The following is a 17,480-nucleotide window of genomic DNA, read 5'->3' on the forward strand; positions in this document are numbered from 1 at the left end:
GGGGGTGCTGTCCCGCTGGTTCTCTCTGGTTCCTCCCACACTGGCTTCGTTCTGCTCAGTGCTGAGCGAGGAGATGACCTCGGAGAACGAATGCCATCACCCAAAACGCCTACTTCCAGCCCTTTCCCGTGAACCCTGCGTTTTCCTTCTGTGGCTGCTCCTGGGCTTCCGCCTCTTTCCCGTGGACGTCTGTACCTCGAATGGCTCGCTGCTTGCTGGCCCCGGGGGCTGTGCACTGGTCCAGCTGGCTCCTGCCGGGACCTCTGTGGTGTCTCCCGTCTCTGCTGCCGGTCCGCCCCACGCAGCACGAGCAGGCACTCCCTGCGCCCGCTGCGTCATGCCGGCTGCCTTCCTGCTCAGCTCGCACGCATGCTTCCTTTGAGACACGTGCAGGCTCCCCAAAGAGTTCCGAGCTTCGGAAGGGTCTACGGATCTGGCTCCTGTCTGCCCCCAAGCTCTCCTTGTGTCGGACAACAAAGGTTTCCCGCACCCCTCGGCTGTGCACTGTGCAACCTGCCGGTGACCCACGGTACCCACATGGGTCCGGATTCGGGAAAAACAGCACCACTGGGTCCCACAGGGTAAACCGAGGCACGGGGAATGCCCCTAACTCGGAGGGATGAAAACTCCAGCAGTCTTTGGTTGGCTTGGGTCAGATACTGGCATTTCTAGACGCGTTCCTCAAACGGCACACGTGCAAGCTCCGGGGAGCACAGGGCATGAGGACAACTTTGTCAGATCTCAGACAAGTGTGACTGTCGCAGCTCTCAGGGGCTTGGGGACCCAGAGCCAACCGCCCTCAGTCACCCGGCCGCCATCTGTCACGCAGCTCTTAGAGCAGAACAATTAACCAGGCTCATGTCCTGGTGGCCACGAGTGACAGTGCTGGGAGACAGGCAAAGCCACGGAAAGCAAATGTGAGGTGTGTCGGGTCGTGGTCTGTGTGCGGAGGAGCAGGGAGGCCTCGCGGGGGAAGACAGGGGCCAGGACACAGTGTGTCCACTGTGGAACCGGCAGCTTGCGGGACGCACCTCCGGCTTCGGCGACGGAGGAGCAGACAGCACCCCTGCCTCGAGGCCCAGGATAGACGTCGTGAACGTTCTGTGACTCTGTTCATTGAAACTAATGTCATACTTCCTAGGTCTGATGGTGTACGCGTGGATAACCGCGAGTGGCCGGCGGCTCCCGCGCGGCGAACTCGAGGGCGCTGAGCTCTGGTTCCGGTTCTGGCACCGGGCACGGGCGCAGCTTGGCTCTGCGCCACTTACAGACTGGGGTCCGCGGGTCTGTCGGCGCCGGGGTCCCCACAGCGTCTACTCACTTCCTGTCTCTGCGTCACTTTTGGGGATTCTCGGCATTTTCAACCTTTTCCATTGTTAGTCTCCGTTCCGGTGGGTTTGTGATCCGTGATTAGAACTCGTGAAAGCGCAGGGGGACAGCTGGCGTGTATTAGCACTAAATTATTTCTCCACGAACGTGTGTGCTCTTTGTTCAGACGTGATGCCGTGGCACACTTACTGGGCCACGCGCAGTGTAGACACGACCTGTCCGCACATCGGGAGACTGGACACGCTGTTCGGCCTGCTTCATCTCAGCGGCCCGGAACGTGGAACCCACAGTCTCTGGGTCTGTCGTGCGTGTGATTCATACACATACGTGTGCGACACGAAGTTTACATCAACCGTCCACCAGCTGACCGCTGCGCGTGCGGGGACCGGCTCCACGGTGTCCTCATCTCCCGGGGCCGTCTCGTGGGCCCCGCACCCTGGCTTGGAGGGTGACCGACTTGCTGGTCCCGAGCACGGGGCCTGAGACGTGTGTCCGGTTTGCCCGCCTGATGCGTGGGGGCCAGCCGCGACTTGTTTTCCACGAGCAAACCTCCGGGACTGGTATGCGGACGGGGCTTCAAGCGCGTATGCGTCTCCAGTGCGTGAACTCAAGGAGGGAAAGCAGAGCTGGTCGATAGACACACGTCTCCCGAGCATCACGTGGAGGGGAGGTCCCAGGGCTGGTCCACCGTGAGGTCCGCCCCGCGTCCCGCCCGTCAGATGAGTTGCAGTCCTGCGTCCCCCCGAGTCCTCACGTTAGATCTTCGGGTCAGACATGCGGAGAACAGGAGCGTGGGGTGTGAGGAGGGTCGAGGCGCCTGTTCAAACCCTTCACAAACCGTCGGAGGATGAGCTCCGTCTACTGATTTTAAATGTTGTCCGTTGTGCAAGAGGGAACAGCCTGAAGCCAAAGGAGATAAACTGAAGGAAAAGTAGTTTTCGCAGGGACCAAGTTACATGATCACCTGCAGAAACTGTGAGTTATGTTCCTTTCTTTTTTTAAATTAATATTTTATTTGTTATTTGAGAGACAGAGCGTGCACAAGCGGGGGAGGGGCAGGCTTCCACTGAGCAGGCAGCCTGACCCGGGGCTCGAACCCAGCACGCTCCAATCAAGGCCTGAGCCGCAGGCAGATGCTTTACCAACGGAGCTGCCCAGGGGCCCCCAGTCCTGTTCCCCAACAGTGTTTGTTCATGAGCAAGTGACCTGCACCAGAATAAGCATGACGAACCTTTGACGATCCTTTCACTTGGTGACTTCTATGTCTCTGGCTTGTCCAAATTTTGACTTAAAAATAAGATAGTTGTATCCCCCCCACCCAGAGAAGGAGTTAGATAAAGTCAGGAGCTCTCAGGCCGAGACAGACTGACCCATGTTAACCTCTCTCTGTCTCTCCCTGTCTCTCTCTCTCTCGCGCGCACACACACACACACACACACACACACAGCTCAGAGAGCCTCCAAACTCTACAGAACGGACTGGACACACAGGCGTGTCTCCCGTCGGCGCGTGGGTTGTAAGGGGGCATTGAGAGGACTCCGGGACCCTGTTCTTCATCCTACTCAACCATGGCTACAGTCTGTCGGATGGACACAATCTGACCTGTGTCTAAAGGCCCTTCGCAAACAAAAGCAGCACAACTTTTCAGGGACCTAAGTTCAACGATCTTTGGGACCTGGAAATGTTGCTTTTTGAGCCCGGATCTTTAAGGCTCTGCCTTAGTGCGTGACTTCTAACTCTGCCCTTTGTCAGGGTCCGTGATGTCTCTCTTCTGCAGACACGCCGCTCTTCCGTTCTGTATCACGCATTTCTTCCGGCAGGAGGTGCATTCTGCTTAGTGTCTGTGTCCTCAGGGGATGTTCCGTTTTTTGAAACGGGCTGTCCCTCATATCAGCGCAGCCTCCCTGTGCACGGGACACCTGCTACACCCAGCCGGGGCCTCGGGCTCGGGCTGGTGGAGGAGCTCGAGGAGACCGGGGGGCCAGCGCCGCTCACTCCCGCCGCGGCTGGTCCCTGGGAACCACACCCCATTCCACGCGGCACCTGTTTCAGCTTCCAGACAGGACGGCAGGCTGGGCTGAAGGCCAGTGCTCACCTCCTAAAGCTTCGACAGGCAAACCGAGGGCCAGCGAGGGCATCGACCGACCCACAAGTTGTCCCCGCAGGGCCGGGAGCATCTGCGAGCCCACGCCCCGGGGCCGGGCTTTATTCTGCTCTGAATGGCTGGCGGTTGGAATACAATTATGTTAAGAATACACATAAGCTGGTAATTCCTTCAAGTGGCCTTTAAAGCAAATTGAATACAAACACATTAAATCTGTTCTTTTGTCTCCTTTATTTCTTATTATTACGTGAAGAAAGGGTTTCCCCAGCACACTCCGCGCCTGTTGCTGGCATCTCACGTGCATGTCGCTACATCCTCGGCAGATCTTCTGGTTCAGCTCTAAGTGTCTGAAAATTCATGAAATACCAGCTCTGATTATATCTTACAAAATTCGTTTGTGTGAAGAAAGTTGAACTTTGCCACAGATTTCTACCTAGAAATGTCTGTCTCTGTGTTCACTCATTTCCCCGTGCTTGAGCTGGGCCCTCCCCACCCCCATATCTGCACACGGGCCCTCCTAAAACGACGCTTCCATGGACGTAGGGAAAGATTAATTTTTAACGTGATAAAAAAAATCATCACATCTTTCTCGCGACTGTGTCCCTGCCGTTCTCCCATTGAAACCTTGCACGCGGAACACACCGTCTTTGCTCCTGCGCTGGTCTCAGAGCTCGGGGCCGTTTCTGCTGATCGCGGCAGAAAGCTGGCTCGCTAACGGTGAGTTTCCGCGTCTGCGTTTCAACCGCTTCCTCATCAGGGACGGTTCCGGAGAACGACGTGAGAGGGTCATTGGCTAATCAGTGCCAGGACAGCATCCTGAAGGGGTGGGGGGAGCTCAGAGGCCACAACACGACCCCGCACCGCCTTCCTTCTGCCTTTGTCTTAGAGAAATCCCAGCTCATCTTCCGCAAGTCCTGTGATGCCTTAACCACGGGGACCTTACCGCCTCATCCCCTTTGACAGAAGACACCTTGCACGCACTGCAATTAAAAGAATGTTCCTTGCGGAGGACCTGGGGTGTGACTGCGGAGCATGGCCGGCCGGCAGCTCCAGGTGTCCCGCGAGAGGCAGAATGGGAAAGGCGGGGCCGCCGCAGCCTGACGATGGGACAGAGGCCTGAGAAGAGCCGTGGGCCTCAGTGTCACTCTGTCTCTGGTCCGCGGGCTCCACCTCGCCTGCACCGAGCGTATCATCCGTCCAGAAAGTCTCTCCACCGTTATTCACGCTCCCCACAAACCAGCCGGCTCCTCCCTTGCCGTGAGCTCCTGGGATGGCCACCCCACGCACGGCTGCGGGGACCATGACAGCCTCAGGACAGGAAGGGTTTGTGGTTTTCCTAATCCGACCGAACGATCCAGGGAACCATCCCTCAGAGCCGAATCATCCAGGGCGGTCCCAGGAGTCAACAAAGAGCAGCACAGAAAGGACTTCACGGTTTACAGACGTGTTTCAGAAGCAGGACGTGAGGAAACGGTTATGTGTTGAAGACGGCTGTGGGCTGAGCGTCTTCTCTAGTCTGGCGAGCAAACTGGTGCGTCCTTCCTCGTGGAGTTGTCTTTCCTGGCAGCGGGCAGATGTGCACGTCCTCATGAGGACAACATTTACACACACAGATGCCGGTGGTATGGACGAGTGTGGCAACCACTGAAAGTTAATTCTTTGGGGTGAACTACGAAACCAAACCCTAACTTATGAGGCATTAAGTGACCGCATTATCTAAATTTCTCAAATTGTAAGAATCCAAAAACACTGTAACAAAATCTGCTATTAGAAACATCTATGATCCCTGAATAATAACGTTCTTACCTTTAGTATAACAAGGGAACTTTGATTAAATAAATGCGGTCTAGGTCATTGCAACGTATTTTGAAAATAAAATCCTCCACACAAAAGACCAGGCCAACTGGACAAAATACAATTTTGATGAATTAAATTTGAATTTAATCTGAAATGAATTACTTAGATATTCTTCCCTGTTGCTCAAACACGCAGAAAATGATAAAAAGGGCATGAGTGGAGTTTGACCACACAGCCAGCACGTGCTGGAAGTCCTTGAATCTTTCTAGGCCTGGCTTTCTCGTGAACACAGCAAGGACGTGGTTTCCCGTCTCTCACACGAGCCCTGAAGACCTCACGGGATCCCGGACCGTAACATGCCGCGGCCGTGCGCAGTAGCAGCAACATTGCGTTCGTAGGTGACGACAGTGCGGCAGGGTTCTGGGAATTAAAATAACGATCAAATTCCGGGTCATAAATAATGGTCCTTCTATAACCTGGACAGTCCACACTCGAGGGGATCTGCTGAGGACTCAGGGACAGGATGGCCAGGGAGAGTGGAAACAAAGGAACATGAATGATTGACTTCAAGAGGGAGACCCAGAACCCGGCCACCAGACAAGAAAGGGACAACCCCTGCCTTTCCCAAGTGCATGATTTCTGTCAAATCCATGCAAGAAGTGGACAAAGGCACTCCGTGGGGATGCCCTGTACTGACAGTGCGTTTCCCATGGTGAAGAGGTCATTATCAAGGCCAGAACTCGCACTTGTGGACAGTGATCTTGGCACTAACCTCACCAGGACAGTAAACCAGAATGTGTTTGGTAAGAGATCGACGTGGAAACAGGCGATTGTCAGATATGATTGCTTGATCAGCAAAGCACTTGGCCAGCTGGGGACTTGGACCCTGTGATCATGGGGGCCCTCCAACAGACTTCTCTGGGTTCTGGCAAATCTCGGTGAAGCAGTCCCTAGTGACCGGGGCCCTCAAGTGATTTCTTCTTCGGAAAGATGCTTCAGCTTGACCCAGATCGAGCGAGACTTTGGTGCTTCTCTGCAAAGAACTGGCAGCGATCTGAGCCCCCATGGATGGTCGTCCACGTGGACTGTCACTGTTAGGTCCGAGGGACTCCTCGGGACCGAGGACTCACCCAGGAGCGCCTCTGACGGGGGTGGATGGGGACACCTGGCTGCTGGGGATACTCCCTCGGCGGTCTTAGTCTTAGGAGGTGCTGGGCGGGGGGCGGGAGGGGGCTGCTGAATGTGAATTCTGGATCCCGGAGCCGACGAAGCTCATCCTCTGAGAGTGCATTCGCCCCCTGATTGTGTCCTTGTATGCTCACATTCGCACGTGGTACCTGCCAGTCCCTGTCTCGACGGTCCTGCCGGGAGACCCTCAGGGCCCACCTCACACACACCCACCACACAGCTGCTTTTGCTCACTTACTTGAGTTTTTCTAGAAAAACATCACTCGTTTTGATCTGCTATCTCACTTTAAAACACAATCACGTTCTAAGCTTCCAAGTTAGAATAAGGATCAAAAACACCCCTATCTCAGTGACCACAATTGCCAAAGTGTGAAAGGAGCCGAGATACCCTTCAACAGACGAATGGACAGAGAAGATGTGGTCCATATACACAACGGAATAGGACTCCGCCATCAGAAAGGATGAGCGCCTACCATTTGCATCCACGTGGATGGAGCTGGAGGGGATTTTGCTGAGCGAAATAAGTCAATCAGAGAAAGACAATCCTCCTGTGATCTCACTCATGGGTGGACTACAAGAAACGGTGCAGAGGACCACGGGGGAAGGGGGGGAATTAAATAAGATGCAACCAGAGAGGAAGGAAACTGTAAGAGATTCTTAAGTCCAGGCAGCAAACTGAGGGCGGCTGGAGGGGAGGTGGACGGGGGGGGGGGGGGGCAGCTGGGGGATGGGCATGAAGGAGGCACGTGATGCGATGGGCCCTGGGTGTTCTGGGTGACCAGCAAACCGCTGAGCACTACATCTACAGCTGCCCTGCACGTTGGCCGACTGAACCGAAACGAAAAGGAAAAAACCTACCTAAGTTGTCTTATAAAGCTACGGCATTAAGTCTCTGCTTCTCCAAATTATATCACTTCATACTTTAAAAGTAGGTTATTTAAAATGTGAACCAAAGTGAACTAAATTGAAAGTTTAATTCTACTCAATGAAGACCAGAGTCCAAAATGCGGTAAGACCCTGGGTTAAATTCTGCACACTTACAAAGCCGTCCGAGCAAGGGCTGCCGCACCAGACCCCCGCAGCTGGAGCAGGACTGCCGCTGCCCACCGAGCAGACGGCGGGCGTCGAGAGGAGTGGCGCTGCTCACCCCATCTGCGGCCGGAGCCACGGCCCAGCCATAGACCGGTCACTGGCTTCAGAAGTTGGCGATCTCACCCCAAACCACACACGCCTAGAAAGTGTTCGCAGGTGATCTGCCCAATCGTTCCGCTTTCCGACGTCCCGCACACGGTCCGAGATTCTGAGCACGCGCAGCTCTGGCTGGTCAGGGACGCCGGGGCCAGGGCCCACGGTCCACGCGGGGAGGCCCGCGGTGCCTCTGGGGCTGTGCTGCGACACGCGTCGCCAGACCGTCTCCACGCCGTGCTCTCAACATGACGACAGGGGAACAGCCTCGGGGCCGCACGCGTGGGGGCGTGAGATGGGCATGTGTGCGCCAACACACACACGAGCGCATGGCCGTGTGCCCAGACCTGCATGAGGGGTGTGGCGACCGCGACCTGCTCGGACCCGTGGGATGTGCAGGCTCCTGAAGGGGGGATGCTCGTCTGCATCTGCCGCCCCGGACGAGCGTGAGCAGCCTCACTCCGGCTCAGACAACGCGCCACACTCACTGGCTGACGCCTCTGCCCTTCGTGCGGAGAGACCAGCTCTCCCAGAACTCAGAGTCGTTAGAGCTTTGAGCCCGAGGAAGAAGCGTGAGAGAAAACACTCCGTTCCCTCTTAACACATTTGGCATTTCTCTAAGCCAGTAAAGACTAAATCTAGATTCTCCAGAAAACTCCCAACTTTCTCTAGAAAAGAAGTGACTTTTAGAAAAGGATTATCCCTGAGTCACACTTACGGGTCTGCCACTGAGAGGAAACTGGACGTAAGAGCAAAACCGTCTTCAATCTATTGCCCAAACCCGTGCACCAGGCTTTTGTGTGTACGTGTCACTCGCAACACCGGACGCCCAGGTCAGAAACACGGTTCTCGGTTACGAAGCGGAGGACGGGGTCAACGAACTGTTTCATTCCAGCAATATTCCTCCCCGCCCAGACCCCTGGCAAAAAGGATGGCAATCGGCAATACACAGACAAGACTGACGCCCCCTGTTAGCGCCCTGGGGTCCTGCCCAGCTTCCAGCCCCCAGGAGGCAAGCGGCTAGGCCGTCCCCACACCAGCCCCTGGGCTAGCGCGGCAGTCCTGGGCAGGGCATCCAAGAACATGGAAGGTTAAAGACCAGGCGCGCCACCCTAAGTTTCCAGATACAGTAGCTCAGACACGCCCTCGAGCGAGTGCCCGGGGGCGCCGCGGCCCACCTCGGTGGTGAGCCGCTTGAGCTGGAGTGAGGCAGCACCTGCTGTCCCGCAGGACAAGGAAAGGGCTGCTTTCAACCCAGTGCAGAGGACGCTGATCGATACCCGTTTCAGCCTTGCCCAGGCCGACTTATTTTGTGAGTGAGCAACTGTGCAACACTGGGAACTCCACGCCGGTAGACCGGCCCCAAACACCGCTGGACGCCTGCTACTATTTTAAAGATTACCATTGTCTTCCTCCTCCTCGTCCTCCTCCTCGTCCTCCTCCTCGTCGTCCTCCTCGTCCTCCACGTCGTCCCCATCCTCATCATCATCGTCCTCCTCCTCCTCGAGCTCCTCTTCTTCCTCCCGGTCCCCCTCCTCGTCCTCCTCGTCCTCCTCCCTGTGCTCGTCCTCGTCCTCCGAGAACTCCTCCTCCTCGTCCTCCTCCTTCTCGTCTGCGTCCTCCGACCCCTCACTCTCGTAGCACTCATCCACCGAGGAGCTGTCGGCTTTCACGGCGAACGGCTTCCGCTTGGGAGCAGGTTCTTGGGGCTGCTTATCCTGTGTTTTTCTTTTTTTCGCCAAGGGGCAGCCATATACGCTGTGGGGGGGGGAGAGAGAGAGAGAGAGAGAGATCTGTGTCACTGTCTTTGGATGTTAGAGCACCAGGGTCCCAGGTCAGGTGAACGAGACCCAGCACGAGTGCTGTCCACGCAGGGACGGAGAGCGTCTGGTCCCCACCGCACGGTCTCCCTGCCCAGGCCTTGGTTACAGCCATTGCACACAAACGCAGAGGTCCCATGTCCCGTGGAGTTCAGGAGGACGCTTGGTGACACACTGCCCCCAAATCGCGCAGGTGACAAGACAAATTCACCTCCTTACACAATCGGCCAAAGACGCCTTCGGTGTGATGCACTTCTGCAGGAAGACCGAGTCCGCGCACAGTAAGCCGACACACAGGCACGATGCGAAGTATGAAAATGCGTGTGTTGTGAGAAAGCTCCGCGGGTGCTTGCATCTTTCTGCCCCACAGACAATGGCGTCCGTATATAGAACGCACTCCTCGGAGACAAACAGCCACGCGAGGACAGCCACGCGACTGAACCGTACACAGATCATCTCGACTTCACAGAAGGCAGCTCAGCGTTAGAGGCGGTCCTCCCTAAATCTTGCTGAAATTGGCCCGGACTCGGGTCAGACCCTTAGAGCAGGCCCCCACCCCCGTTCTCTCAAGAAGGACAATTTTCCGGGGCACCTGGGTGGCTCAGTGGGTTAAAGCCTCTGCCTTCGGCTCGGGTCATGATCCCAGGGTCCTGGGATCGAGCCCCGCATCGGGCTCTCTGCTCCGCAGGGAGCCTGCTTCCTCCTCTCTCTCTGCCTGCCTCTCTGCCTAGTTGTGATTTCTCTCTGTCAAATAAATAAAATATTAAAAAAAAAAAAAAAAAAAGAAGGACAATTTTCCAAAGTGACATTGTTAATCACGGCGCTTGTCTTCCTGGAAACCCCACAGCTGTAGCACAAGGAGTAAGGGGGAAAAGGGGAAAGACACGGAGGCACAAGGAGACGCTCCTTTTGTCTAAAACGAGATGCACCGTCTCGGCGACTGAGCAGCCCGCAGGACTCTGATTAGCTTTCGGACCCAACAGGTGCAGCATGGAGCCTAAGGACCCATTTTTCAGAGGCTCCTTGGTGCTGGGCCCCAGGCCCTGCCAGATTCAGCGGGGAAAGACCCAGATGTAGACAGGGGAGTGTGAGGCCGTGCTGGATGCGACTGGGGAGACCGAGTCAGTGGCCTCGGACACACGGTTCACACGTGCACAAGGGACCACATGCCATGGCACGCAGGGAGGGCTGTTGAACGGAGGGCGGGTGATCAGTGTCCGTGACGAGGCATGACAAGTGCGCTACATTATGAAGAAGGAGGGAGGGACAGCGGGTGGAGCCAGGGCATGCCCCAGAATGTCAAGGCTGGGGGACTTTCCCAGGGGATGCATGAAGCTATTCAAATGCATTTTAATCAAAACAGAGACTTTGCAAAGACGTGAACATAAGAAAGTATGATCAGTGCAGAAAACAGACAAAAAACCAAAGGTGGGAAGTTTCGAGTGTGTGACGGGAGGGGGGCAGGAAGGTGGCCGGTGTGAGCCAAGGTAAGGAGCGAGCCTGGGGACTCGCTGACGCGCCTTGCCCGTGGGAGGGGTGTGGGAGAAAAGGGTAGGAAAGGGGGTCACTTGCCGACCTGGCATCGGGTGAGAGCCCTCAGAGTCTCTGCTGGACACTCAAGTCCCTGACGGGCTTGGGGGAGGCCCAGCAGAGAGAAGAGGAGTGAGTTGGACCGACGGCGGGATTCGGGGACGTGCACTAGGAGGCATTCTGTTCGGACACAGTACGTGCGAGCTGCCTGTGGCAAGTCTCCCCCAGGGAGGGGTTGGACAGACACTCGGTTTTGTACTGCAGGGTCCCCAGCTGTAACCCAGCACCTCGAACGCTTGCTTCAGCGATGGAAGGAAAAGGTTGGTGCGGCGCCCGGTGCAAATTCGGGCCCCAGGGAAAGACGGTGACCGCTCCTAGATCGTCACGACCCGTGTTCCTGCTCAGGAGCCCAGCGACCCGGCAAGCCTGCCCGTGCGCAGTTCGGACGCTCGCCATCGGCCACTTGTCACTACTGTTGACGCTTCCCAGACGATTCAGTCGGGCGGGACGGGAAGGGCGATGATTCCGTGTCTCAGCAAATGATTTCTTCTGGTCGCTCGGGTGCTTTTACAGCCTAGTGAAGATAACGTGATTCACTGGGTGCCCTGGGGGCCACGGGCATGCCTGGAGCCAGGGACTTCCTGCCCAGCGGAGAGCGTGACTGTGGTCAGTCCCTGCTTCTGCGCTGGTGTCCCTTCTCCATCTGTCAAGCGAGGGCCATGGGTGACTCCCGAGACTCCACCCTCTCCAAAACCCAGGGCAATTGGTCATCGGCCTTTGAAACTTGGCATCTCTTAAAAATGTAATAAATCAGAACAAGAATAATACTATAACCAGAAAAAACCTGGAGAGAACACATCTTCCTCTATACAGCATTTCTAAGACAACATGAACGAGCTCTGAGCTTTCTTTTTGTGTGCCTCTTTCCACGTCCTGGGTAGACCGAGTCAGTGGCCTCGGACACACGGCTGCGCCTTGGAGGGTGGCCCCCAGCTGTCCATCCGTGGTGCTGGACCCCTGGGTCAGCACGCTGCGGCCGTGCCCAGGCTGTCTGTCCAGATGAAGCTGAGTGGCAAGCGCCTTGCTGCGCCGAGTCGGACCACGACATCCGCTCACAGCCACCGAGGAGCCCTGCTCTGCTCCAGGGCTCCCCGCACAGCGGGCGCGCCCCATAGCAGAGCACCAGGCCTCCTCTGACCATGAGACCCATCCAGACCGCTGCGAGGTGAGGTACACTCAGCCGACTCCAGGCTTCAGTGACTCAACTTGAAATGCTCCAGGACAACCGGCAGCGGGCGACTCCGGGTAGACGAACCAGCACCACGGCTGGGGCTCCCGCGTCACCTCCCCTGCATCCGCGCACAGCCAGCTGCCCGGGATCTCTTAGGGCCCACTGGGGCTCAGACCTTAAATTTTCAGAGCCGGAGCGTGGAGATTGTCTTTAAAACAGAGGCTGCAGCGCGAAGTCCACAGAGTTGGACTTCGGTGTAGACGCACAGGCTGCTGGCATTCTGGAAGCTGATCTGTCGGACTAAGGGAGCGTCTGAGAGCCTGGGCGCTGAACTGCAGGACACTGCAGGGGGACTGGGGGGCGTCTGGCCATCAGGACGGCTCCTCCTCAATGCCTGCCCACCGGGCTCTCCTGTTGCCGTGTGAGGACAGGAACCACGGCCCGGCCCCCTGCTCTGGTTCCTTTTCCCATTTCCTGGCGCCCACTACGGCTCCCTGGCCTCTAGAGCCCTCTGCAGCGGCGAGGCAGGGGAGTGGGGGAGAGAAAGGCAAGGCAGGAAAGCAGAAACATCGTTGAGTCAGACAGCAGGAGAAGCGTGGGTGTGGAGCGTCAGGGCGGAGTGAGAAGGGAAAAGGAGTCGGCGTGTGCCTGCCCGTCACCGCCTGAGCCTCACCTAGCGGTTCCGGGTTCAGCACAGACGCCTTTGGCAGACAGGGTCGTGACAGGGAGGGGACAGCACGTGCAGGGCGCCGCGTCCCTGGCTCGACTGTTGACACCAGGATGGGCTCCTGGACACTGGCTGGGCCTCCATTTACATATCTGTGTAATGAAAGTATTGCCTGTCCCTTGCCTGTGCTATGGTTTTAAAACATTCAGAATTCCCCAACGGTCTCCGCATGGCTCCTACTGAAGTCTGAATTCCCCCGTCTCCTGCTCTGCCTCCGTTTATGACTTTGGAAACCATTTCGGTTAAATTTCAGGCTGGGGGTGCCTGGGTGGCTCAGTGGGTTGAAGCCTCTGCCTTCAGCTCGGGTCATGATCTCAGGGTCCTGGGATCGAGCCCCGCATCGGGCTCTCTGCTCTGCATGGAGCCTGCTTCCTCCTCTCTCTCTGCCTGCCTCTCTGCCTGCTTGTGATCTCTGTCTGTCAAATAAACAAATAAAATATTAAAAAAAAATTTCAGGCTGGGGTGCCTGGGTGGCTCAGTGGGTTAAGTTTTTGCCTTCGGCTCAGGTCATGATCTCAGGGTCCTGGGATCGAGTCCCGCATCGGGCTCTCTGCTCTGCACGGAGCCTGCTTCCTCCTCTCCCTCTGTCTGCCTCTCTGCCTACTTGTGATCTCTGTCAAATAAATAAATAAAATCTTTAAAAAAAAAATTTCAGGCTGGAGTTCGCTGACCTCACACACGCAGGACTTTCTGCTGATTCACGTGGTCGGTGCTCAAAGCCTTTCCCTGTGTCCATTAAAGGGAACGGCAGCTCGTGTGGCAGACCTTCTGCAGACATACTCGGTCTGCACCTCTCCTACTGGATCCAGCCTCACTGGCCGCCGGCTCCTGGTGCCGACTTTAAACATGGGAGCAAAATCCAAACCCGCAAGGGAGATTTCATTCATGCGTCAGACAGCTGGTGGCTGGGAACCTGCTCGAGTCCCCAGAGGCCTCCTGGCCTACGAAACCCCGGGGTTTGGACGGTTTCAGAACCCAACTTGGAGGACAATCCTGCAGCAGGAGGCCCGCGGGTCCTCCGGAACCCACATTCTGTAACATCGCGTCTGCGACGAGGCGGCCAACCCCCGGGAGCAGAGACGCTGCATTCCCGCGAGGACGGGTGCTGCCCCCCCACCCCGGCAGCAGGTGTGGCCCACCTAGGGGCTACAAAGGTGGGCGTGCTTCACAGCTGTGACCCCGCACACTCAGCTGGGCTCACCGCCACCAGCATGGACGAGGCTCTCTACGAGGACGATGCAGACCCATGGCCCTGGACGGTCTCCGTTTTCCAGAAAACACGTGGAACGCACGGAAGAGCCAAGGAGTCACCGGGAAGCTGACAGGAGGGCGAAGCTCCAGGGAAACAGACACGGCAGGTGTGTGGCTGCTCATCCCCCACGCCCCCTGCATGGGAGCCCGAGCTCTGCTGAGAGTCTGGGGTCCCTGCCGCTGCGTCAGTCCCCAGTTCTGCTCCTCAGTAGCACAATCAGCCCCCAGCGGCGTCCTTCCCATGGCGGCCAGCGAGGTCTTGCCAAAGCCCGGGGATCGAGGGGTATTTGTTGAAGGAACAGACCACAGTTTCCTCCAGTTATTAAAAGTGGAAGCCCTTGCCCTGTCCTGGAATGGTGGGTTCTCCTTCACCAGACTAGAAGACAGCCTGTGTTTCACTGCCCGTCGTGCTGGAGCTGGGAGTCCCCAGTACGGCAGCTGCCAGTCACGTGAGGCTGTGCGATTAAAGTTGAAGAAGATTAAAAGAATTAACTCCTCAGTCACGTGAGTCACATTTCCAGTGTTCCAGAGCCGCGGTGGCGAGGGGCTAGCATGCTGGTTGTCTCCGTCAGGCCTGAGCCAGCCGTCCGGGACGCCGCGGGCGTGCAGCAGGTGTCTGCAGAGTGAGCCCCTGGTGGAGAGAACAGCGGCTGCCGCGGGAGGACGAGGAGGACGGGACAGGGAGCGCCGAGCGTCACGAGGCCGCTCAGGATTCCAGAACTTGGGCCTCGAGAAAGCTGCGTCTGTGCCCCCAGTCACAGGAGGGAGCGTGTTCCGGGAAAGCAGCAAAGTCAGAGCAATCCAGCCCGAAGGTCTCGGCTGACAGCCGCGCGGAGATGGCGGAGGACCATCCGGGTCTCCCCACGGACCCCTGGCGATGCTTCAAGCAGGGCTCCCTGTACCCGTCAGCCGCGGCGGTGGCCAGTCTCGGCACACGCGAGGTGCAGCGGCGACCGGGTGCCCAGTCCTCGTCTGCAGGGTGTCGACAGGCTCCTTACCTCCTGTGTCCCCTCCTCCATTTACAGACTTTATAGACTTTATAGACCCTTTACGGACTACATGTCTGAGACTTACAACAGGTGCGTTTTCTACTTTGGCCGGTGCAGCGGAAGCCGTGGAGCCCTGGTCCTACGGTCACTCTCGGTGACGACAGTGTCCACCTGTGGGCCTCGCGGAAGTTGCCTGAAGTTGCAAGGAAGACTGCGTTGAATCAGCCACGGCTTCCCTCAGCCCCACGCTCCGAGTGTCCCCGCGCCGCGGGAGGGTGGTGGTCCTCTCGGCTGCAGCAGCCTCTCGGCGTTCACCCAGAGGGATCCTGAGTCTTTCCCGTCAGGTCATTCTAGAAAATTGGTTCATTGCCCTCCGTGAACACTTACCCTTGAAATACTGTGTCGTACCAGCTCTGCAGCCCGTTGCTGTGTTATTTTTGACGGTCTCTCGCTGACGTTTTCACTGATCTAGTTTTAACACAACTGGAGGATAAGGTCTCCGTAACCGAAAGGTGGATTTGGTGGCGTGATCCTGCTCCAACTCGTCCTGACAGCGGCAGTGAGGGAAGGGGGCCTGCCCCGGGCACTGCGGCGGGCCGGCGGAAGTGGGTCATGAGCTCTCGGGTGCTCTGGGTCATCGCCTCTCCTGCGGGGGACACGCTACCGGTGGCGCTGTTTGAAGAGCCTCCGCTGTGCCGCGCTTGAAAATTACTTGGAGGGGCGCCTGGGTGGCTCAGTGGGTGAAGCCTCTGCCTTCAGCTCAGGTCAGGATCCCAGGGTCCTGGGATCGAGCCCCGCATCGGACTCTGCTCAGCGGGGAGCCTGCTTCCTCCTCTCTCTCTGCCTGCCTCTCTGCCTGCTTGTGATCTCTGTCTGTCAAATAAATAAATAAAATCTTTAAAAAAAATTACTTAGAATAATGTACGTAATCTTTGGACACGATTCTGGAGCTCTGAGTTCTAATCCCAGCTTGGCAAGAACAGCGTGAGTCAGAGCGGCTTCCCGCGGTCTTCCACAGTCTGCGGATACCGATCCCCGAACCCTCACAACACCGTGGCGTAGAAACGACTCTAACTCCCTTTTTAAGGGACGGAGATTTTGAGTGTTTTGCTGAAGGCCCACGGCTGAGCGTCACAGAGGCTGGACACTCCCTTGTCCCCATGTTGCCTCCTGAACCGGAAAGACGAACGCTTCCCTGTTACTGGGCTGCCACGAGGACGAGAAAAACTGTAATGCGTCCGTTGCTCCGATGTCTGTCTTGTGTCGCAAACATCAGATTCTCCTGAAGGAATGAGGCCGCGGATCTCCTTGTCTCCGGTTAAGAACGTGCCTCATGGAGCAGCGCTGACACACTCACCTCCCAGGGACGCGTGGACAGTTGATGACAGCACCACGGCCGGGGCGGGGCAGGAGACAGACAGACAGCGAGCCATGCGGCTGCCCCCGTGGGAAGGACGGGTCACGTCTCCGCAGGTGCAAGAGAGCCGACGCCATCCGCCACACGGAGAGGCCATGAGCGGCGTCGGAGCTCTGGGGACACAAGCGCCCAGAGGAGGTTTACCCGTGCGTCTCATCCTTGAGCCCTGGACTCCCTGCAGGGCGCAAACGCCAGCCCACAAGGACCACCTCCCCGTCGGCCTGAAGAAGTCTCTGCCTCGTTGCTCTGAGAGTCTGTCCCCGAGGCACCCGTCCATCTGGGAACCCCACCACCCGTCACAGGAGCGCCCTGCCCTCGCTCTGGCCAGATCTGCCGCTCTCTGCCCTCCGCGGCCTCTCATGTGGGTGCAGTGCATTTCCAGGCGCTCACGGAAGAAGTCGGTCGAGGGCGACGTGTTGGAGATCGTGCATGTGAATGTGTCCCTGCGCGGCCCTGCCCACCACGGCGTCCTACCCAGGGACAAATCTCCAACGGCCCTGCTCTGGGTCTGAGCGCTGCCTCCTTTCTTGTGGCCGGTCGCCAGGGCTTGTGACGAGTTTCGGTCCTCTGTGGGATGCAGGGGGTTCCTGAGGTTCCTGGCAGGTCAGTCGGGCTGGGGCACGTGCTCACCTCCCGCACCGGGCGCCTGGTGGGCTGGGCGGTTCTGCCGTCGGCTCGGGAAATTCTGCCTTTGCTTCTAGTGCTATTTCATCCTCCCCGGTTCCTCCGGCCCCGGATTTCTAGTGTCTGGATGCTGTGTTTCTGAAGCTGCCTCTTGCATGGTCTTATCTTCTCTGTTTTCCCCCCAGAGTTTTGTGCTCTAACCGCGAGATTGCTTCAACTTTACCTTCAAGCCTTGCGTTTTTACTTCTTGTGTATTTTTTTAAGTTTCTTTGGGGTCCTAATTGTTTT

General features: G+C 57.3%; 1 protein-coding gene across 12 annotated transcripts in view; it reads right to left on the reverse strand.

Moving 5' to 3' along the window:
* Positions 1-17,480, reverse strand: part of MYT1L (myelin transcription factor 1 like) — a 394,040-nt gene that overhangs the window by 90,291 nt on the left and 286,269 nt on the right. For all 12 annotated transcript variants that reach the window (XM_045979466.1, XM_045979474.1, XM_045979472.1 and 9 more), the window contains exon 9: positions 9,006-9,361. In XM_045979466.1, the coding sequence (XP_045835422.1) occupies positions 9,006-9,361 (356 nt within the window). The remainder of the gene's footprint in view (positions 1-9,005; positions 9,362-17,480) is intronic.

This window comes from Meles meles, chromosome 15, assembly GCF_922984935.1.
Source record: "Meles meles chromosome 15, mMelMel3.1 paternal haplotype, whole genome shotgun sequence".
Taxonomy (NCBI): Eukaryota; Metazoa; Chordata; class Mammalia; order Carnivora; family Mustelidae; genus Meles; species Meles meles.